General features: G+C 36.5%; 1 protein-coding gene across 1 annotated transcript in view; it reads right to left on the minus strand.

The window, feature by feature from the left end:
• Positions 1 to 25,563, minus strand: part of LOC149300859 (histone deacetylase 9-like) — a 157,112-nt gene that overhangs the window by 19,070 nt on the left and 112,479 nt on the right. Inside the window, exons 14-15 of the mRNA XM_089484893.1 lie at positions 22,222 to 22,399; positions 10,036 to 10,250 (exon numbers count right to left, since the gene is read on the minus strand). Of these exons, the coding sequence (XP_089341019.1) occupies positions 10,036 to 10,250; positions 22,222 to 22,399 (393 nt within the window). The remainder of the gene's footprint in view (positions 1 to 10,035; positions 10,251 to 22,221; positions 22,400 to 25,563) is intronic.

A 25,563-nucleotide genomic window follows, 5' to 3' on the forward strand; every position in this document is an offset into this window, starting at 1 on the left:
CACAGGTATAAAAAAGCCATGGTTCAGGCAGCGAAAAAGTGGTTCCTGACATTAATTATGTGCTTCCAGACATATGAAAAGTTGTTTTTGTCATACAAGTTTGTTTAGAGGACACTAAAGAGGCAGTATTTCAAGTTCTTTAATTTGTCATTTAATTGCACAAAGGTGTTATCCTACCTATTGTTAGGCATTATTCTGCAAAGATCAACTTGACTCAAGAGTAGCTCAATTACTGAACCCTTGTTTAATCTAAACTTGAGGTTGAGTGAACAGACCATAACAATGCTTTCATTTTTTTGGTAGTTCAAGGCGGAAAAAGTCTCAGCATGTGCCCTGCATTATAATTTCTTAGCTTTCACAGGCAAAATGTCACGTAGGTGTGCGTCTGCTTAAAGGAAACACTGATGCTGTTTCAAATGTGTTCCTCAGGAACATGCTGGAATGCAAATATCTTTAGACGTTCGACAAGCTCAGAGCTGTAGCTCTTACGTAGTTCTTCTGGTCCTGCAGTGGGTTAATGGTCTCATGAACTTTTGTCGACTCTAAGCCATTTGAAATATTCTGCTCAGCAAGGACACATTAACATATTTCCAGTTTGATATTAGTGTAAACATGAGTTTTATTATATTTATAGGATCCATTATTTGCATTTCTTAAAGTCCATTACAGAAAGTTGGTGGCGTGCAGGTTCCTCTGACAGGACTCACACTCATAGCCAATATCCTTTAGGAGAGACAGCGGTTCGCTCCAAGTCTGACTCCTCCTAGTTGTATGGAGACAGTGCCAATGACTAGACTTGCCAACAGTTGTATCCACAGGTCTTAGCTGCTAGGAGTTCCTTTTCCTTCTCTTACTCATATATCACAGGAGGTAACCATTATGCAACTGAGAACATTCATAAACCACGGTTGTACTTTCACTCAGCTGGCATTACTGCAAATAAATTATAGACTATTTGAGGGCAGCCAAACTGATATACTGACACATTGGCATGTTGCTCAACAAAATAATAACTGCTCATACTCAATGGTATGCTGTTTATAAAGTTAATAATGGCCTCTGCTTGACATTAAATCACCATCTCAGCTTTTAGATGTAGTGTTTATGAAGAAAAGTTTACATTTCTAGCATTTTATAGGCTCTTTATCAAAGGTCTTATGTGCATTTATAAAAGAAATCAGAGTTCAGTCCCGATATCACTGCAACAACATCACATGGGACATGTCTTAGTACATCAGTCTTGACTTTGCAAAAAACATTTATTTATTATAGCCAATCCCCATGTTCTCTAGTAAGTAAGTTGACAAGGGTTCAATTAAAAAAACTTCCTTGTTATTCTTAAAAGACATTGCTGTTTTGCCCTCTTTCCAAGAAGTCAATCATTATAAACATATATATATATATAAATAAATACATATATATATATATATATATATATATATATATATATATATATATGTTGATAATGATCATCACATGATCATCTTGATATAGGACCCTTAGAGGTCTGAAACGTAGATTCTGTATTTTAAGATCCCTGTGTGCTCCCATTCATTTGGATATACACTTTTGCCGTTACTGGAGACTGCACCAGGGCCCTGTGTATTGGTGAATGTGCTGTGGGATTCTCTACAATTATATATTGTGTGTGTATACGATAAAGCAGAGCTCTGCCATTTGAAATGGTGGGAGATATGTATATATGTACTGTGAAGATGATTTCAAAGCAGTGTTATCCATTTATAAAGACAACATATGTCGCTGTTCTTTTATTTAAAATGAACTAACATATCATTTGTAAACCACACGTACGCTGTAGTTTGCCAATTGTTAGAATTGTCTTGGAGTGGATACTTTTTAATGACTCCTTGGAACTCACAGACAGACTCATCTTTACTACAGGGCAAAATAGACAGGTATTATTTATATACTATTTATGTCCAAAAAAAAATGACTAGTAGAATTTTTATAGATTCTTGGGTTTTATACGGAATTGGGAAGATGAAAGCCACAATAAGCATATACTCCTGTATGTTATATATATATGACACTGCATTAATTATTCCATTTAATATTTGTGTAGGTAAAATAAATAAATACATGTCAATGCAATATATCTTAATATTTCCTTGGCATTGTTATAATATCCACTGCATGAGTTCTTCTTTATATTAAAAGCTAACTAACTTTTCTTGTTTCAAAGCGGTAGATAGTTAATTTTATGCGGCTACCTTCTAATATTTTTCTGGGATCCCATGAATAACATTGTTATTTTTTTTGGATTTCCCTATGTAGCTCTTTTGGCTGAGGACTTCATTCCTCCTACACATTTCCTGTCTGCACCATCCTAGGCGACTCCAATACCTTTCGTTAGGATTAATTCAGCAAAGCAAAAATCACAAAGCCTGGAAATAGCTCAGTGTTTATTACGACCTAATGTTAATTCCTAAAGAACCTTCCCACACAAAAATACATTTCAATATAGTTGATCACTCACATGTATAGCCTTGTATTATATACATTTCATTCATAATCTTTTTAAGCTGTGAATTATGTACTTAAGACTGATCTCTAAGTGGTTTCATTGCCTATAACAATTTCATTTTCCCCTCTGATTTGGGAGTCATGGGAGGTTGTTGGATTATGTTTTACTGATCATTTTAGGGTTAAAATTTAGTACAGTGTTTGTACAGATCAGCTGTGAATATAGTGCCAAGAGTTTCAGAAGTTCTGAACAGAATGAACAGACATCAATGTATATGTAACCCTGGAGTGATCGTGCTTTCCAAATGCACAGACCCAAGCCCGCCCTAGAATTTACTCAATTTTCAATAGGTTTTAGGTACTAATCTCAGCCATAAGTAAGTAACCCTTCACTGAAACTTGAACATCCTTATACCTATGCTGTAGAATGTTGCCCTTAAGGGTTCACCTATCAATACACCGGGATACAATGTAACACATTGTAAGTCAAGTATAATTTTAACAACACTGACAATGTAATATTCATTTTACTCTGAATATGTAAATAACCCAAGCCTCCCCTTGCTTCAAGTATTTATTTAGCTATTTGGGCCTTTTCAGTTGATAGTGGGTAACTGGCACCTTGCTACTAAGGAAGAATTCATCAGGAACATTCACTGCATTTACTGCGCAGGATTTAGTGGATCTAGCAGGACAGCCTGCCATGAAGCAACGCTGTCCACCTTAAGCCAGGCTTAGGCCAAACATCTTGTTTGGCCTAACTTTTCTGGAGAGGAGGAGTGCTATTGAGAGGCAGGCAGGCAAGCAAGGGAGTTTCCTCCTTCCAGTAGGCAAGTCCGCCATGGCTAATACATAGCTGGGAACCAATGCCTGGGGTTTGGGGTGGCTTGTGCTGCATCCAAACACTGGTTCAGCTGTTGCACATGTATCAAAAAATCCACCAAGCAATCATGTTGTATTAAATCATACTTAGAGACATACCCAGTTTGGAATGTAAGTTTTTATCTATACCACAGCATGTAATGGCAAAAGTTAAAAGGAAAAACCGCTTACTCATTTTCACTTTAAAAAAAGGAAGGATAATTTTAAAACACATGAAGTCACAGTTTTTAAAAAGAATGGTCAAATATCTTACAAATTTCAGTACGGTGTGGAAGCCTGCTATATTCCCACTTGATAAACGGGAGAAAGAAAATATATTTTAATGAAACCCAGACTACTCGTGGATCTAGGATATGCCTTCTTTTCTCAGATAGCCAAAACTTTGAGATTTATACTGTGCATGCCTTGTTTCACGCTGAGTGTTGTTTTGACTCCTCTACAACTCCTCCTTTTATAATGTAAAGGTTTAACTTTGCGTACGTAGCCAGTTGTTTTTGTAAAACTTGGCATTGGAAGATTGCCATATTATTTTCTGATAAAAGTGGAATTTCTCTGCTGTCTGCAAAGCATACCCCTAGGACCAGTGTGTGAAACTGAAATGTATGTAAAGCCGTATCCTGTTTGCAAACATATTCCCTTGGATTCCCCCTAATCTGGTGCTGTGCACAGTATGAGAAACCATTTCTCATCTAAACAAATGCCATAAGCCCCTTTATACTTTTACAACCATGTCAAGAAATGATGTTGGCTGCTAATGGTGAAATGATTTGGAGTTGCCTCCTCTAAGTCATGAAAGTAGCTCGGAGTCTGTTATCAATTTCTGTAAAGTTGTCTTGGGAATTGTGGGTCAATTCAAATACAGGTTATAAATGACAACTCCAAAGCCACAAAACCTTTTGAAGCTGGGAGTTGGTGACGACATTACCTTGACAGCCTCTACCCCTCTTTTGCTTTCAAGGAGCTTTCAAGCAGAGAGAATGAAGGACTGAAGGAACTATTTGAAGTTAGGGGTAGGGTGTTTTTTTTAATTATTTTTACATGACCACTCAAGAAAAGTAGGAAAATGTTTGTGTTCTTAAGTGATACTTAAATAATATATACAGCATGAGTATTTATATATTATTATTATTACCTTAACTCAAGGTAATCCAGTTCTAAACACTCATGGAAAACACAATAGGTTAAAATCAACGCTAATTTATTTATGATAAGGCTTGAAACAGTAGTAACATTTATAATGAACACTGAAGAGTGAAACCAGTATTACTTATTTTGTATTCACTTATAAGACTATGTATAGCTTGGATATTTTTGGAGGAATATGTGGTCAATGGGATCGGAATATCCTATCTCAGAAAAGCAAAGACTGGTGGCATCTGGTGACATAAACTTTGTGACCGATTACTTTCTTGCCCTGAATTCACCTCTCTTTTCACCCCCATGCCTTCAAAGTAGAGAAATAAAGAGTCACGAAAATCCTAAAAATAATCCAAAAAATAAAATTCAGTATACATCAAATGTGGGTTTTAATGCACACACATTCCATCTATTATTAGTGCTTATTAAAAGAAGAGGGCAGAGGAAATCTGCACATTAGGACAATAACATCGAACAAAATAGCTGCTCATATTCTAAATGAGGTAACAGTACCCCTGCTCCAAGGCATACCCTGGTAGCAAAAGAACATACATGGCCAAAAATGGACTGGGAATAAAAAAGGTATTTGTCCACATTCTACTCTCCGGCAGATGAGTGCACATTAATGGACTGGATCAGCCGCAGCGATAACAGTAAGCGGTAGGTGTTCTTAGGCAGTGGTGTGTCCAATTGCCAGTCCAAACCTGTAGATCATTATGTATTTAGAAAAACATAATGGTGGTAGATTAAGATTTTGTTATATTTTTAACTCAAAATTGGAAAATTTGTATTGCTTTTTTGTTCTCTTTTGTATGAACAGAAGTGAGACCAATGTCAGGCTCAACTTTTTTAAGGTCAACAAATTGTATGTTAAAAAAAAAGAGTGGTTTCTTGATGATCAAGTAATTTGATTAAATGCCTGTGTGGTGTTCTTGTGGTCCACATTTTTGTTTTGATTTTGACCAGTTAGTTTTGATTAATTGTTATCTTCCAACTGAGTTTCAGAAGCATTAAACACTCTGGCATACTCTCAATGATGGAAAATTAGGGTAATTCAAATTGACAGTAAACACTGGAACTTTGCAGGAGACGGAATACCAGCAACATAATGTGTGTTTGTGGTTTGGGAAGCTTTTCGTTTTTTCCAAATCTATTTTTTACTCTTTTAATAAATCTTTTTTTATTTTTTATTTTTTATTTACTTTTCTAATTAAGGTAACGTTAGTGGCTACAAATATTCTGAATTTGGCAGTAAACAATCACTCAATGCATATGAACTATATATTTACTTTAAAATCTGTATGAATGAGTAGAAATCTATGTATTGGGATAAAATTAGCTTTAAATAATTTTGTATGTAAATATTAATATCAATTATGTGTTGATATAACTATTGCTTACTCAATGTGGTATATTTTAGTTTTTTAATCTTATTTCATATATTGATGATTCTTATCAAAAGATTTAATCTAAAATATTGTTTAACATAGTAGACAGGGAGTGATGTGATTTTAGGTAGTAGACGTCACGCAGTAAGAATTTAAAAAAGTCTAAAAATTTTAAAATAAAGACATCTGTGTGTATTTACATTTTCTCTATAAGATCTCAAATATCTTACTTGTATTTAGTAAGTCAATAATACAATAAATTCATAACAAAGTTAGGATAATAAAAATTAGTATTTGTCCAAAATCTTTTCTGCTTTTTTTATATATATATAAAATAAATTTGCCATGATAAAAAGTGCCATTGCAATTCAATTAAATTGTTATACTGAGCTACGCCTGACTGTAAAACATGATCCAGCTGTGGTATCTGATTTGCATCAAATAGCTGGGACCACAATTAATATATTGAGCGACCAGTTAAGAAGGTTTTAAGATTGTTATCCCTAGTGATATGTAGTAAATTCCAGGTGACCAGAAGATCTGCTACTCCTGGTTGTTTCAGTCTGAACAAGCATATCCCTAACATTTCAGTTGTCCAAATCTAGACACCTGTTTTGGGGGTTGTGACTATATTTGGGGATTGTATGGTGTTAGAGGCAGCAGTTGGTAGGTAAGAGGTAGGATTGCTCATCTACCTCATGTGAAAATCTACCTCACAACTCATGGGGGTGCCAATAGAGGCATGAGCTACAATAGTACAGGCCTTCCATTGAATTTACACACCCCTGTGTCACTCAGGTGATCTCTCAAGCCAGCTCATGATCTCCACAGCTTGCAAGAGCACGACAGTGGGGCAGCTACAGGAGACACCAGGACAGTACCCCCAAACCAGGACATGTGGGAGTTAACAAACAAGTATCATGTATGCTAGAGATAAGATTGATTCATGGATGGTCTATGTTCAAACCACAGTCAAAGCAAATTGAATTCCCCACATTGAAGGATTAAGGTACACTATATGACCAAATGTATGTGGACACCTGGCCACCACTCTTATATGAGCTTGATAGACATCACTTTCCAAAACCATGTGCTTTAATATGTTGTCCCACCATTTGCAGCTATAACAGCCCCCACTCTTCCAGGAAGGCATTCCATGAGATTTTGGAGTGTTTCTGTGGGAATTTGTACCCATTCAGTCAAAACAGGATTTGTGAGGTCAGGCATTGATGTTGGAGGAGAAGGCCTGGTTCGCAATTGACATTCCAATTCATCCCAAAGGTGTTCAGTGAGGTTGAGGTCAGGTGTTCTGTGCAGGCCACATTGTCTTTCAGGCTACTCTGTTCTTACAGGACCAAGAAATGTAGTTTGTTACTATTATTATTTATTTAGTTACATAGCTCCATATTCCGCAGTGCTCGTACAATATACTTTGTTAGATAAAAAGACAATAGCATTTATCCACAGAATGCATCTTCCAACATTGTATAAAACTTTGATGGCCAAAAAACCTGAGGATGCTGAATCGTTTTCAGTATTTTTCTTGGCATTTGCTTTTTTCAGCTATTTATAGAATTCTTTTCCTACAGCTGAGCTCTGCATCTGTTCTCACCGTGTGTGCCGCAGAATGAAAACACTGTACTTTTGCATTTTATCTGACTTATGGTTTAGTCATTAAGCTGTAGAATAGAAATGTCTTACTCACTCTAAGTCCTCCACAATGTAGCAAGATAAAAAAAAAAAGATTGTCAGAATAAGACCCTATTTAGAGAGTGAGAATTTTATGGTACCAGTATTAAAATGTCAATAACCATTTTCAAACTGACAAAATTAAAAAAACACTTCTACAATGCATAAATATATAACACCAACAGATTGTGTAGCACTATTACAACAGGGGTGAGGGAAAATTAACTCTAGCATTAAAATCAACAATATACAAAATAACACTACCATATGTTGAGACGAACTGAAACAGAAGGAAAAGAGGACCCTGATCTTTCAAGCTTACAATCTATGTTTAAGGCAGAATGATACAGAATTTGAGGAACTGCTTGGGCAAAGATGGTTTTATTGTAGCATCTGCAATGTGGAATTCGGTGGCATGGAGATCTTGAAGGAGGGGAGAACAGATAGCTGATATAGGTTGCAGGCAGTAGGAAGATAGATTTATACTTTTTGAATAGATGGATTTTAAGTGTACATTTAAGTGGGAACTTACTGTTATTACTAGCATTAGATAAAAAATAAATTTTCACATATTGCATTTTAGCCATGCAAATGGGTTCTAGCGTTCTTATCTTAGTATAGAATACTAGCAAGAAGAGATAATGGTAACAAACGGAGAGAGAATTACAAATTTGAGCCAGGCAAGAGCTGCGCAACAGATGTTACTCAAATTAGGTTAGAAGGAGAAGAGGGTGGTCAATAGTGTCAAAGGCTGCACAGAGGTCAAGAAGGATAAGTAAGGAGAACTGACCATTTTGTCTTAGCCCACTACCTGTTCCTGCCAACTTGACTGATCATACCCATCCCTTATTTGCTCTGGGCTGCTTGATCTGGCTATGTTATGTCCTCTGGTACTTTGGCTTGGGTCACTGCTATTCTTGCTCCTGCCAATGCTATGTCTCAGACCCAGATACATGCTCCTGACTGTGCCTGCACCCGGCTTCCTGTGGTATAACCTGCTAGACTGCCTTACTGCTACTTTGACCCTGCTTCTGGTCGGAGTTTATGTCCCCTGTTTGCATTATCTGTGTCTACTTTTTCCTCTGTTGTCGGTTTTGATGTCCTTGCCCACTTGCTGGGGGAACTCTAGGGCATCTTTGCAAAAGGTTGGACAAAAGTATCGATGTAGCTGTTATTTTATATCATAGCCAGAAGAACTCATTCTAGTGTTCCAAAGCTCATTTGTATATAAACACACCAGGTTTTCAGAGATGTATTATTACTATTTTCCTTTCCACATGCCTATGCGCCTGTCACACATTGTTGCATTACAACATATAATGATGATCTTGAAAAAGTTTGTTGTAGTGCTTGCCAAATATTTAACAGGGAGTGAATAATAACTGAACTGGAATTTAATGTTCTCAGTGGACCACATGCCTGCACTGACCTTGAAAATTCATGGAGTCCATCTCCTGCCTGCTCAGGGGGCCAGTACCATATAACATTGAATAATGTCATAGTGAACCAGCTGAATTTTTTAGAGACTGGCTTTTCGACCTTGAATACGCTGAAAGAAAACAGCAGAGGCCTAGAGTATTCCACTGACAATTTTAAGATGAAAATAAATTCCTATTGAAACAGCTAGAACAGTGAAAATGATTAATAACATAAATTACAATTACATCATACATGTATTTGATTAATTTGTGTCAACAATTCATTCTGAATACAAATGCTAATTAATGCAAAATGGTATGCTCTTTGTACAAAATAATGTTTCCATACCATAAAGCTGAATCAGTAATCCATGGTCATGTATTTAATGCCTTAGTCAGTAATACTCTTTATTATAATCATTGGCATCAAGTTCATGATGGACATTCAGATGTTCAGAAATATTTGAGTATCTCTGTACAAAATTCTAAGGGAAATATCTGTAATTCTTCATAGGGAAAAACAAAAGTAGATTTTTTTTGCCATAGGGAGGTAGAATGTTTTGTCCTATATAAATAAGAAAATGCTCACGTGTGATGTCCAACTATGTCAAAAGTTTACAACGTGGCTAATTAATAATATTTAGCTTTTCTCCCCAAGGTGTTCCTGGGAGTAAAATTTGATTAATTTTAGTAATTCCCAGTCTGTATAAGGTCAGAAGAGAAAGTGAAGCGGAAAAGTTTCCATTCCTGTACTAATGGGGTGGGTGAATAATTGAACCGCAATGAATGTGCCATCAGACACATATCTGCTGTCCACTGCTCTCTGGAGTGGATCCACAGTTGCACTGTAATGCTATGCGTATTCACAGTATGGGGCTAACTACAGAAATGTAGTCCTAGATGTATGGTAGTGTATAATAGGCATAGTCCAACCATTTACATGTTTTCTCATCACTTCATCACTATTGTAATCAAGGACACTGTTACAGTAGCTTTTAATGAGTAATTGTAAGAACCTCATTGTAATACCAATTTACTTTTATCATAAATCCATTGAACATTGCAAAAGCATTGTGGCACATGGTGCCATTCCTAGAGCACATCACCAAGTAAAGCAGATTACCCACTAAAGGGATAGGAGTAAACCCATGGAAAGCTGCTTGACTTCCAAGCTCAATAGTAATACTATGGCAAGTGATCGGATTCAAATGATAGTCAACGCTGCCTTTTGGGTCTTCTTTTTCTGCTTTACCTAAACAGAATCACAGAGGATACAATGCATTCATTTTTTGTTCCTATTCAGACATCATGTTGAGTATTTTCCCACGCCTAGCAGTGAGAAAACCTTTACTTCACAATGATTTACAGTATTTCTTTATTGTGCAACTCAAACTGGAACCGTTATATCCCTCACTTTAACTATTGCAAGATTATGACTCAAAAACCGAAGTGTAATGCAACTCATTGCAGAAAAATGAAAGCCAACCTTCTCACACATTAATATCCGAGGTTAGGCATTACCATTAACGTGTGCTAGAACTGTTAACAAAACAGGCAGCTACTGGAGTGATAAATAAATGACTGTTTCATCACAGTTTAATTTGGAAATGTGGTGAGCAGTGCTAAAGTTTTATTAAGTGAGAAATAATGAGGATAAAAATTAAGGAAATGAAAAGGTGAATGACCTATATAACTAGAGGAAGTAGTTCAGCCAGCGTGGTGTGAGTATTGGTCCACACAGCCTCTTGCTAAGCTAAAAAGAATTATCTTTCAATTGAGATGTATTAAAATTCACTTAATTATACTTAAAGGCACAGGAACAACTTGTAGCAATCAAGCTTTAGAATAAAGGCACTGTTGGTACATATCGAGTATATTTATATGTGATTAGAGCAGTTGTATAGATGTTACCTAGTGTTTCATGGGGACACTGACATTTTTTTTTAACTTGATATGGTGTTCTTTTTCCATTCCCTCTGCCAGTTTTCATAACTGTCCTCCCTTTTCCAATTTCTTTTTTCCTCACAGAACTGATATTTTAATTTCTCTCCACGCTTCCACTAATGCCATTTCTTATTTTCCCTTTTGTACCTGTGCCACTTCAGTTCTTTTCTCATACCTCACCAGGCCCTGCCTCGTCTCGTAAAAGGATGCTGCAGCCTTCATAACAACTTTAATGCATATGCTGTGTCTCCTTTAAACTGTAATTCTCCTTCCTTTGCAAATGCATGGAGAGATTCAATTAACACCACACACACACACACATACCTCTCCCCCACTACCGCCTTGACAAACAGGAGATTGTGCTCGGCCAAATACATGCCATTGCACCCCTGCAGTATACTCACCATCAGCCAACTCACGCAAATGTTCCAGGGGACTAATGGGATCCCCTCACACAGAATATCAATGGAAGAACGTTCTTGCCATCTATTGGCTGCTTGAGTGGTGCAGAAACTGTAGAGGCCGCAGCTTCTCCTTAAGGTAAGTGTTTTTATTGTTTGTTTTTACATACAGGTCAAAGAATGCATATTAAATTACTTACAACGCATTTTAATATGCACCCTTCATTGGTGGGGCTGAATGGGACAGCCTCACTTTTCCTCACTCATGAGACTTTTCCTCACTCATGTTGTTATCCATTTAACAGAAGTGCATGATTCCAAATTTCTTACAATAGAAACTCCCTAAGAAATAGTGATATTATTATTATTATTATTATTATTATTATTGAGATTATTATTTAATGCCTTCTAGGGTAGAAAAAGGGTATTAACGTGGGTGTCTTTAATAATAATAATAATAATAATAATATATTGCTACTTAATCTGCTGGGTCAAAATATAATTATGGGGCCCATTTGTGCTTCCCACCAACAGCCCACTCTAATGGTGTCAGGCTAATGCACAATGTTTTCAGATAGCTGGATTAAATTAGAAGACAGACATTAATGGGGCCAAACGGACAAGGTGCTGTGGGCCACTAAAATAAGCCTAAACCTGGGGCATCTACCCCGTTTTCCATGTGTTAAAGACATGGGCGTTAAGCTTCCTTTATACACTGAAAGTGAACTGGAATTTAAAAAAATGTTAGCAGAATAAACTATACCTTCCTACGGGGCTTCTCATAAACTTCCCTGTGCATTTAATAAAAGGTTTAGGTTCTTTGCGCAATGGCTATGAAACTTTTGTGAGGGCCCAGTATGTGTCAAGAGGGTTTCAGGAAACAATCCTAATTTATTTGGTGGACATTAGGAATGTTGATCTGATTGGGTAAGAAACAGAATATTTTTTATCTACACAACGTTATCATGACACATTTCATCTCTGTACACGAGTGTAAACATTTTTAACTTGGGAATCTCTGACACATTTTTCATGCTGCTGATTGAATAGTTTTGGTAAACCGCTGTGGCTACAGTGTGAGGGTGTAAAATTTCTGTAAATTGGCAAACAAAGCTAATTTTCCAGTTTCTCAGAAAAGGATACTTCAAAATGTCTTTGCCTTAACGTGTTGCAATCCATGAAGGTGGAAATGTTTGCTTTAAGAAGCCAAGATAAACTGGAATGTAAATTAAATTTTTGACTTGAGGTTAGCTTTCACCTATAGGGGAAGACGACAAGTCAAGAATGTAAATAATCTTCTTTCTAGAATGTTATTCATAGTGGAAACTTTTAACTAGATAATGATGTTAGATATCAACAAAATCAGGGTCAGATTAACTGTGGAGCACATGGAGTAATTGCTGCAGCTCAGTCCCCAGCATTTGGAGGGGTACTGCATGAATTGCTCCAGGGCCCCGGCCTCCCATGAACCGGACTGGGACAAAAAATAGGCCCGGGCATTTAAGCCTGAGCAGCCCATTTTTATTTATTTATTGTTAAAGCCCACCCTTTATGTACCATCTTTGCATTTACTCACTCAGTCACACAAATCATTAACACATTCATTAATGCAGTCTCATAAATCATTTAAGCAATTCATCCACACATGAATTCATTAATTGTCCTACACATTCACACAATTCATCCACACATTTATTCATTCATTCTCATACGCATTCACACTACCCCCTCTCCCCATCTTATCTGCCCCTTCTCACTATGTTCCCCCTTTTCACTAGGTACCCCCTTCCCCACATCTCAATATGTACCCCCTCTCACTATCTAACCCCTCTCTGCCCCTTCTCACTGCACCCCCCTCCCTCACCCTACTTACCTTGTTGCCGGAGCAAGCAGCAACTGCGACCGGGCCCGCGGCAGGGCCGGATTGATTTAGGGGCTGATGGAGCTGCAGCTCCAGGCCCCTACCTTAAAACCTCTACGGCCGCATTAACGTAGGGCCCCTTAAGCCCGCCGCAACTGCGACCGGGTCCGCCACTCTAAGGGGCCAGGAAGCCCCCACCAGGGCCTTAGGGGTCTGCGGCCGCACAGGGATTAAATTAAAACATCTGGGTTTTTTTACTTTATTTAACATCCTCCATGTTAAATAAAGTTAACAAAAACTTTATTTAACATGGAGGATGTTAAATAAAGTTAAAAAACCCCCCCGGATGTTTTAATTTAAACACCCGTGAGGCCGGCCCTGGTGGGGGCTTCCCGGCCCCTTAAAGTGGCGGACCCCGTCGCAGTTGCGGCGGGCTTAAGGGGCAGGTGCCCCTTATGCCCTGCGTTAATGAGGCCGTAGAGGCCGCATAGGCCCAGTCAGTCCGGTCCTGACTGGGCCTATTTTAAGGTAGGGGCCTGAAACTGCAGCTCCATCAGCACCTAGGTCAACCCGGCCCTGCCGCGGCCCGGCCCACCGGGAAAATGCCCGGTGTGCCCGATGGCCAGTCCGGGCCTGTGTACTGGCAAGCCATGTTTAGAGTCTATGATAGTCGGGTTAACAGCAACTATAGTCCAATACATTGAGTGGCAGACTGTATTACACATGACCCTTCTTGAAAACCATGCTTTTCTGAATGTGTTTTGAGCTGTGAGGTCATTTGAACTGGCCTGCCCTTGCTCTCAGCATATTTTGTGGGATTGTTAATGAACAAATCTTACCATGTTACGGTACCACTTACTTTTAATCCCCACTAGAAATTCCAATACTAACTGCCTACATTCCACTTGCATGCTCTTTGTGAAGCTATTGTCAGTAGCAGCATGACTGTGAGCCACTGATTTACCCATCAGTTCTGTAATGGTGAATGATGGAGGACCTCTCAGCTTAGGCGATTCATTCATGCATTTCTGCTTAGTGTTCCTATTTTAATTCTATGATTCACTGCATTTTCCATAGGCTGAGTCCAGTATTCATTTACAGAGTTTGTTATTATAGTTACTATGATTATTGGCATTCTGTGGGTCACAAAGCACTGTAACAGTGGTATTTGTGAGCAAGCTTTCACGTGAAAATGTATATACAATGCGCTAAAAGCAAGAATTTTGAAAATACCTTCATTCTGATTTGCTCCAGAGCTAATGTGAATGGATATTTAACCATTCATGTACATGTGTTCACTGTTTATTAATGTTTATGAATGCAAGCAATTTGTAAGTGTAACAGAAACATCTGCAATAAAGGCTAGAAACCTAAAATGCAAACCTCTCAATTTCTATTCCTACCAACATTTCAAATAGCCAAAAAGGGACACTTGTTTTAAGGGGGTGTGCGTAGAGGTATGGCTAGGAGCAGGACTTTACAGAGACTTTGAATGTGACTTTGAGGTCTATTCACAAAGGTTCAAGTTGTGTTGAGTTGACAGCCAAGTCAACCGAATAGGCTAAAATATAACAGCTTGTCTACGGATTGAAGCGAACTTCACTGCCAGAAGCCTTCACTTGGAATATAGATTTTGTGTCTAACAGTTTTGCAACTGTAGAATGCTCAGAGGGAAATGAGCAAGTGATAATTGCCTCAATGGTCCACAACATTCAGATTGAAATATTTCATTTTCTACCATAATTAAAAGATTTATAATACTGTAAAATATGTTTTAAAAACAAGATTTAATTGTATTAACTAAAAGTTTTACATATTTTATGCTCAGAATGATTACATTTACACAAACTAGGGAAAATAGCGTGAGTTAATGGGACATATTGAAAACAAACTATCTTCAGTGGTAAAAGCGAAGTGAGCATCCCAGAAAGCCCTGTATTCTTCCAGTGAATGTATAAATATTCACTTGTTAGACCTTTGTTAACATATAGAAAGAACAAAAATATAAATGAATGCCATGTCCGTTACTGCTCATTTAATAAAGGCCATTTATTTACAAAGCACAGCCAAAGAAAAGTTCGATACTCTACATTAACATAAATTAATTTCTTCTTGACTTTCATATTCCAAAAAAATGAAAGCCCAAAGGACACATTTGGCTCTACAACATTTTTGGCAAATCTTGCGTCTTCCTAATTTTTATTGCTGATGGAATACGGGATCTGATCAAGGTTCAAATTAACAAAAGTCTGTATATTAACGAGGCATTTTGTTTATTTGGCAAAAGTGAACTTGGTCTTTCAAGGATGGTCAGGATACATTTGAATGTTTAACTACATTTATAGTTTAAAAGCAAGATATAGCCAAATTGCAACCTCCAGCCAAAATAAACACTGCTGTCAGTAGACCTTTTGTTTGTGTGGGAAATGACTGTAGCAACCCTGCGCCAAGACATGGACATTTTGCCCACAATCAAAACCTATAGCAAAGTTTAGAAATGTCAGCAATGATTTGCTACTGGGATAAGTATGTAGGAAGAAACTAAATTGCATGGAATTAAAAGCTTTGCTAACATTGACATATAAATATTATAGCCCTGTATAATTCTTGCTATGACATTCTTGCTAGTTCGTGCCTCTTTGAAATGGCATAAGAGGGTCCTCTAGAGAGATGTCTCTTAAGGGAGGTATAGTTGAGGCCAAATTTGTGGATTTCTATTTTCTACGACAATGTTGTTGATGTCCCATTCACACACACACACTCTCATGTATTCTGAGTTTAAAAAATTTACCCCAAAGATAAAAGGTTTTGCTAGTGACCTGAAATTTTCAAAACACAGGAGCCAAAGGCTAATATTCCCATAATGTCAGCCTTCCCATGGGTCCATTTAAACCCTTCCCCATTCTAAGGATAGGAGAATCATCCTGTTGTTTAAATGGAAAGTGATAACAGACACTAGAACCACACTTTCCATAGTGCCTACCGTTCAGACAAAATATTATACAAGGTATCCATATAATACCTACATACTTATTAGAGATGACTAGTTTGGATTTTTTTTTTAAAAACATTAGTATCCATAAACCTAGCTAGTAACACAATGCATAATGCTTTGATTTTCTACAATAATTCTACAATATTAGAATCTGGACCCACACTGCTTTTTCGATTTAGGTTTTGCATTTAATTTGCATTGGTTATATATATTATATATATATTAACATATAAACGTATTGTTTTAGGTAGGATTTGTAATGATCATTTTGAAAGAAGAAAAGAAGAAAGAAAAAAAAAAACTTTATTGCGAGTACAATTTCCAATTTGCAATATATTTTTAACTTTTTTGTATGAGTTGCTTGTGAGGCAACCCAGTGTTTTCAGGAGGAAAATCCTAAAATGGCCAATTATACAATTCCGCACACACACAGGGTGTCAGCTTCTTCCAAACAGTAAATTATAGTGTCTAAATTGTTCAAAATGAACAGTCATTATGAAATGCTAAGTAATTCTAATGTAACGTTATCCGAAAAGGATTGAACCAAAAACAGAACAAACTCCACTATGGATTTGCATTTGTTACTCTGGTGGATAAGTCCATTGTGTTAGAAAAGAAAGGTATTGTGCCAACGTAAAATTATTATTCTTCCATTTGACATTGAAATTAATAAAATATAAATGATTGATGTTGGAAAATTGAAGTGGAAAACAATGGCGTGGAGTAGAGTTGTAGAAAGGACCAACGTTTTTGCTTTTTCTTTGTTCCGCTCTCTGGGAAACCCATAATATTTTCTTCTGTGTATTCTTATGTCATACATTCCCAGAAACCCACTGGGTTAAAATTTGTTTAATGATTATCTAAAAAAAGACAAGGTGAAAAATCGACTTGAAAAATTAAGATTTATAAACACAACATGATGGCATTTACTCGAGAGTTCTTCAGGTGCTCAGCAAAGTGGACCACTTTTTAATTTTTTTATTTTATTTTTAAGGAATCTTCTACTTTATTGCTACAGAACTGTCAAAAAGCGAATATAATCTATTTGTTTAAAAAGGATCACAATCTGAACCCAGAAACTACCAAACAGTAGTGAGAAAGATATTTTACGGGATTATAAATGATGTCATGCTTGATATATTGTAACACGATCAATAGATTAATTTAGCATGACTTTATGAAGAAAAGATCATGTTAGACACATCTCTTAGACATCTGTGAACATGGTATTAGGAATTTAGATCAGGGCACTGTTGTGGATTTTGCAAAATCATTAGATTGGTGGCTTGTGGAAGGTACATATTTAAAATGCTGGAGCAAGGCCTTGAAGAGAACATTTGTATTTGGTTGAAAGGTAACAAAGAGTTGTTATATATGGCGCATCCTATAATTCTATGACAGATATAAGAGGGCTGTATTCTAAAAACACAAATTTTATAGGGTTGAAAAATCTAATCAGGGTGTTCATTGCTCGCAGAATCATTTAAACAAATCGAGACACTGGACATTAAAAATGACAGATGGGATATGCTGATAAATGTAAAATAATGCAATGTGTCAATGGGGCTAGACTATGGGACTCACAATCGGAGAAAGATTTGGGTATAGTAGTAGACTCTGAACACAGTTAAAGCATGCAATGTCAAGTAGCAGCTGCAAAAGCAAACAACATAATATCGATGTAATTAATGCAAAAAAAGTCACATTGAGGCTATATAAAACACTTTATCTACAGACTTTTGGTCACCAACCCATAACAAAGATATTTTGGAACTAGAGACGGTACAACAAGGGGCTACTCAACTCATTAAGGGAAAGGAAGGATTAAATTACGATGAGCACTTGGCCAAACTGTGTTTATTTACTCTGGAAAAAGGCATCTTGGAGTTAATTTCATAACTGAGTTCAAATACATAAAAGTTCAGTACAAGGCCTTTTTAGGTGAATTGTTGATCCCATAGATTGAGCAAAATACAAGGAGCCATCATTTAAGAAGGACAACCATTCAATCTTAAACACAACTCCAGAATTATAAGGGTACATAAAATAGCTCGAAAAGACAGAACATTTCATACCATGTTCACCTAGCAAATTATATTCATTGTTAAAAAGTAATGCTACAGCACATGTATTGTGTCTGTGTCAGAGATCTTACCAACAAGTGAACAAGAGAATAGAGGCCCATATATTTGTGTCAAGTTATATATTCCACACATTTTCCACATTATTGTTCATGCTTGTCATTAGCGCTCATATATTCACCCAATAGACTGACAAACACAAAATATGTTTATTATGTATTTTTTTATTTATACGTAGATTCCGTGCTATGAAGTTCTTTACAATAGAAATATATAATCATAATACAATATAAAATCATTTAAAAAAGTAGGAATGTGTAACATACATGAAATCAATGAAATGCTTGCTAAGTAGATCTTACAATCTGGTAGGGCGTGAGTAAAGCAGGATCAAAATGATACCACATGTCCTATAGTTCTGTGTGTTTGTGCTTAATATGATTGTGCATATACTGATCATTAAAATACCTAGTATTTAAAAAAAAAAATCTGAAATATGGGGAGTTAACTCAGATTCATAGTAGAGAATGATAAAACATGCTAGATTATGAAGGAGATAGGGCATTTACATTATTTTCTATATTCTGTATTATGAGCTTCTGTGAAAATATATAAAAAAAGTTCTATACCGTTTTCTGATGTGTGGGTTTAGACAAATGAAAGATTCATCAGCAGAGACATACTAAATTGAAATTAGTCATGCGTGTATTTTTTAAATATAAGAATTTGGGAAGTGTGTTTAGGAAATCATTGAAAAGGATACATATTACTCAAGTCATCGTGTCATCACCATATCTGTAAACCTTCACAAGGTAGGCTACCGGAGCTCTTCCTCATTTTGGGAGCGGCTTCATGGAGGCGTTAAGGAAGGCATGCATAGAGACTAACCCCAGAGAGCCTTTGGTGGAAAGAAACAGGCTGGGCAGCGGTAGAAAGTAGGCAGGGAATGAGTGTGAACACACGTTGCTCTCATGCCTGGAGAAAGAAGAGCGTTCCAACATTGGTTTAAATATTGTCCCTGCTGTAGGCAGATACCTTTGCATGTCTCAGCAAGAAGATCACCAGAGTTGGCTACTGGCACCTAATAGGGCTGCATGGGGAGCCACTATGAGTCCTCTGGACAAGCTTGCCCAGGGTCCATTTATCATTAAAGATGGCCCTGCTTGTATCGTGAAAATTTGGTTTTAAAAAATACATATCATATCAAACTATATTACAGGGCCACCTTAAACGGGTTTCTCCTGCAAGAAGGGCTGAGCTGATGATATACAACGACTAATTAAACCAGGGAGAACACCTTAATTCACCTGAAAACTCAAAAAAGAGCTGACGAAGGAAAGCATTTCATTTTAAATTACATCAACGAGAATATAAAATGAGAGCAATAACAAAAACAGGTATTTTTCCACCTGCAAATACCTGCACAGGCATTGTTTAGTCCAAAGGTGTTAATTAATATGGAAACACTTGAAAAATGTAAGAATGTTAAACATACAAGCAGTATTCTGTTCTGCTGATTAGTTTATTGGATGCTTCACCCATTTAATAACAACATGTCTTGGGTTTTGTCACAAGGTATGCAATGCATTCCAAATAACAATTTCCCGCTGAATACGTATTTAATCAATTTAAAGTTTATTACCCCAGTTTATCATCCCAACACTAAATGTGAAAAGTTTAAAGTTCAAAAATATTCCAGGTGTAGCCTTATTGCATCGCTTGCTGAAATCTGAAGAGAAAACACATACAGTGCTTTCATGACATTTATGTTAAATATCTATGCATTAAAAGCTTTGTGAAGCCGTAGAGTAGTATATATAATGGAAATATTATTACAGTGGTCTGTAAATTGACAGATGATACACAGCTTCAGCGCGTCAATTTAATGTGTTCTTTAACGTGTCATTCATGTTTTTAATTTTTTAACAATTATGTTGCTTAACATTATAATTTAAAAATAAATAAATAAATAAAAAATAATATATATATATATATATATATACACTTTACACAAAATAGTTTAGAAGATAATAATAATAGATATCATTTTCAAATCCATGTAACAGAGGAAAAATTAGTTTAACTAAGTCAAGGCAGCTTCTATACATGCATGCAGGGTATGTATGTATGTATATATATATATAAATTGCAGCCTTCAGACAATATGGTAGTAAGTAACTCACCAGGTACTGGAAAGGGTTAATGGCATGTTTCTCACTGATGATATCAGTATATAATTGAATAATGATGGTTTGAAAGTAAGTTTCACATTAAATTGGAGACGACATCATGCACAGACAGCAAACTTTTATTTGATCATCTGGACATTCTCTGTAGTTGGAACTTTGCTCAATAAGACAAGCGTTGTATGTTATTAAATACATGCACTGTGCATACACTGTAACACTTGCTATAACGATCAACTTAATCTACTAACAGACATTTTTACAGAAGGTGATCTGGTTATTCAGAAAATAGTTATTTACTTTGTATGTGCATTTTGTTTGCTGATTTTTTTAATCAAGAAGGCACTGAAAGCTTCCATTAGGAAAAAAAAAATTTTTGTGCAATTATTTTTTATGAAATTACATTGTATTCCTCAACCCTAAAGGGTAACACACTATGAACATAAATGCATTATATATATATGTTTATACCTAGTGTAGGTTTGCAACATTTCTCAAACTCTGGGCCTAAATTAACCATATAAGCACCATTTAACTGCTTAGCAGTTTGGTACACAAAGGGTTATAGGCATAGATGATCAAAAAGATTTATAACATTTTCACTGTTAAAGGGACTCAAAAATGTATCTAAAAAAATCGGATCCCTTCTGTTTCTAAAAAAAATGATCGCATCAGGTTAGGAACACTATTTAAGATATTTCGAACAAACACTGTACTTTTAATTTTCTTCTTTGTGGTTCTAACAGAAGTGCTTAGGGAAACACAGAATTGTCTTCAGAACATTTATGATACAACATTTTAGAATACTTTGAGTCATCTCTAGCAAGAATTCAAATCGCATAACGCTACAGACCTTTTAAGAAAATTAGCATGGATGTATAAAATTATATTTAAAAACAAACATAGATGATTTGTGTTTTAAATTCTACTATTTTATTTACATTTCCCATTCCGCCTTTACATGCTAACCAATAAAAATAAGGCTCAGTCCTGGACGAAAACTCCTTGCACTTTATGAGGCACTGAAAGATGACATGAACATTGAGCTAAACAAATAGTAAGAAAATCGACAAGAGGTTTAGAAAGTGTATTTACTTAGTACAAGGCATACATATAATGTAAGTAAGTACATTTTTTTCTGTTTTGGGTATTTAGCTAAGACTCATTTCTGCATAAATGTCCCTTTAACAAACAAAGATCACAAAAATAAGCAGAAAAAATGACATTTTTTTCTATCTTCCATGGTTATAAACAATTACACCTTTATACAAGAAGCAAACAGACAGATAAAAAAATCATGAAAATCCCTTAACTGTTTAGTTCTTGTTTTATATTGTACTGACTTGGAGAATTGGATTCATTCAAATGTTTGTTGTGATTACTCGAAACCTTTTTCAGCTATTTTGTGTATTTTTTTTTATATACACAGTAAGAAATGTAGAATGAAACAAGATAAAGAACTGTGGGAAGGAGAAGCCACCAAGAAACAACTATAAATACCCACAAGTGCACCTGTTAACATTTTGGCAGAGCCCTTCAATGATAGCGGTAATTTATGAGTTTGCGAATGTACAAATTATGATTTATCATCCACAGCGGCTGTCACGATGCCGACATAGTCTCAAAACATTCAGTCAAAGTGAGGGTAAAATGAATGTTCAGCTACTGGAGGTATTCTAGGCATTTAAATCAGTTGATCCTACATGAACAGTGAATTTATCCTGCCTATTAAAAGAGGTCTTTAGGGAGTCCTACCAGTCTTATAGACATGCTCGACGGGCTGGTCTGAAGCGGGGTGAGGTAACGTAGAAGCAGCAGGGGAAGACTGAGCTCTGGAAACATGCCGATGTTTGTCTAATCCCGTCATGCCAACTGTATCCATCTGAGCCTGGTAGAGTTGAAATTTGCTGATACGCTGATGCTCCGGGACCTGCTGTTGGCAAGAAAACAGCACAGTAGAAAGAAACATGAGACACGACCAACTAAGACATGGCGAGAAACACATCAACAAATTAAGTTCATTGGGTCAGGCCTGTTATAAACGGTGTAAAAAAAAATCCAGAGATCAAGTCAATAATTTCATTGAACAGATGTTTTTTTTTTTTTTTTTTACTATAACCAAGGAAGATCGTTGCTGTTGCTGAATAGTAGGGGACACCAGAAAACCTCTCAATTCTCACACCTCTCATATTTTTTGTTTGGCTTCTTCTAGCTAAACTATTATTGTATAGCAAAATACTTTTTGTTTTTAACTTCTTAAAGACCAGTGCCCCATTCCGGCATAAACAATACAGAAAATCTATAACATAGTAACGGGTGTGAAGGCCCTTTTTATGTCACAGATGATATCAGTAGGGCTCCTTAAAGCACATGTATGACATTTTTCAACAAAAAAAATAAAATAAAAGTAGCCAACAGTCTCATTTTCTTGACTGCTGGCCAGAGGCGTCACTAGGGGGAGGGGCCAATGGGACTGGAGCCCTGAAACTCAACTTCATAGCCCTGAAGGGAGATTCTGGATCTAGAGGATACTTTAGCCCCAGCGTCTCCATTCTGGGCTATGGGCCGGTTGGGGAGGCAGGAACAGATTTTCTTGGCTGCTCATACGGTGTGCATGCAACCTCATGTTCAGCCGCAGGGTCACGTGACCTTGCGCTATGTGACCCTGCGGTTAATGTGAGGCTGTTCGGACAGTATGTGAGCAGCCAAACAAATCTGCTGCTTAGCAAAGGGGGTATGTAAAGGAAGGGAGGAGCTGGGTAGGGGGGAGGAGGGAGAGGAGTAGGAAGGCAGAAGGAAAAGGGTAGGGAAAGAAGGATACATTTATGTGTGTGTGAACATGCATGCATGTATATGTATGTGTTTGTGTGTGAGCATGTACTGTATGTGCATGTGTGTTTGTGAGCATGGATGTGTATGTGTGTGAGGAGGGAAAATGTATGTGTTTGTGAGCATGCATGCATGTATGTTTGTGTGTGGGCATTTACGTGTATATGTGTTTGTGAGCATGGATGTGTAAGTGTGCGTGAGCATAGATGTGTGTGAGCACGGATGTGAATGTGTCAGCATAGATATGGATGTGAGTGAGCACAGATGTGTATGTTAAAGTTTCAGCAAGTATACGTATGTGTGTGTGTGTGTGTGTGTGTGTGTGCAAGCATGAATGTATATGTGTGAACCCCAGTTTACAGGCCTGCTGACAATTATTAAGGTTTCATTCCTAAACTTAGCATACCAAAACTGCGGTATGCTACGTGGTAATCTATTTACTGTGATATACTGTGTTGCCAAGGTATATCATTAGTCTTAAAGGAATTAAAGGAAAATTGTAGCACAAACCTACACATATTATGCTACAAATCAAAACAATCGTTATGTGTTCTCTACAATTGACATGTTACATTGATAACTTTTAACTTCAAGCTTTGGTTTTTATGACGTAAAAAGCAGTGTCCACAACAAATATGATAATTTAGCGGTTATAAAATTAAAGAACAATTTGCTTTCAAATTATTTATTACATTTTCACATTTCTTAAAATCTCATATGTCACTGTAATTCTCCCTCCTATCTTAAACATTAATGGAATCTTCATTTATCATCCATGATTTGCCCTGCTGTAGTGCATCTGCTCGATGTTACATAAGGCAACTCTTTTGACCTCAGAGATTTATCTCCAAAAAGAACTTGATGTTTTGCCATGTACACACAGCATGCTGGGCGTGGTTGTGGAGAGGGTGAGGTCAGAAGATGACATCATAGAAGAGTCCAAAAAAGATGAACTTTAAAGGCATACTCGTAATAATGATATCAGAGTTTTAAATTTGACAATTTAATGCTTTTTTGGAGAAATAGCACTACGTTTGATTTCTGCTTTTTAACCCCCTTCAGGATAAAGGCATTTATACATTTGTGGACAACAGAATTTTCAATGTTGTCCATTTTCAACCTTATTCTTAATTAGTGTGCTCACACAAATGATGTATTGTATTGCAGGGCTTTCATTTTAAACTATATTCAAACTATTAAAAAAACACAACCAGTGCACATGACAAACCAAAACCCATCCGCAAAATAAAACTGATATATTTTCAAATTTGCTATTTTGAGTCTTTAACTTCAATGACGTCCACATATTTCAAACCCGCTGCATAAAAACTATTTATTTCTGAAATGTAGACTAAACGAGGTGGTCATTTTGACAAAGTTTGTGCATCTATTTCTCCACCAACCTCACCAAGTTATACACTTTGGCACGCTACTTTGGATTTTCTTGCCCGCTTATCTCTAGCTACAGAAAACCCCACCACCAATTTGTGTTTAGAAACATTTCTTGACTACAGCAATGCCACACATGCATAGGTTTGGTTTTGGGGAAGCTGGAATTGTGAAATATTATTTTTCTCTTAACGTTAATGTTTAACATAAACTTAAGGGGTCTTTATCTGGGTCAGTGCGATATGGGATATTTTAGAAATATTAAACTTAGTGGACATATTAATTTTTTGCAACTTTACTATGTAAGTAGAAAAAGTAACTGAATTATGTTGCTTTTCCTGATTTAACCAGGTTTGGTAATATACAGGTTTCCTGGCTGTCACTTCTAATGTGAAGTTGCACAGATGAATTTCCTGTAACTGGGACTCTTTCTTTCTTTCTTTCTTTCTTTCTTTCTTCCTTTCTTCCTTTCTTACAGTCTCTGAGGATAATAGTAAACATTGCTCATGTACAGAACACAAAGTTTTTCTTTAAGGGAATTAGACAAGTCATGGTATCCAAGCAGAAAACAAATCAATTACTAAGCTTAACTATCTATCTATATATTATTCCTTTGAGTCTTTCTATTGAGTCTTGAAACAACATGATAGTAATGTATAAAAACTGATTCTGCAAAACATTTGAAATGTGGTATTATTACTAAGGCAGCTAGTCAATGGGGTTGTAATCCCTTTTCTAACATTTCTAAAATTATATTTAGTTATTTTATTTAGGATAAGCCCCAAAATAATCATTTGATTTTTAATTGTTTGCCTTGTGGAACATCGCTAGTGAAATAGATGACAACCTTTTAGTCCATCAAATACATGTACACTAGTA

This window comes from Sceloporus occidentalis, unplaced genomic scaffold (assembly GCF_023333645.1).
Source record: "Sceloporus occidentalis isolate IW3139 unplaced genomic scaffold, rSceOcc1.0.p SCAF_23, whole genome shotgun sequence".
NCBI lineage: Eukaryota > Metazoa > Chordata > Lepidosauria > Squamata > Phrynosomatidae > Sceloporus > Sceloporus occidentalis.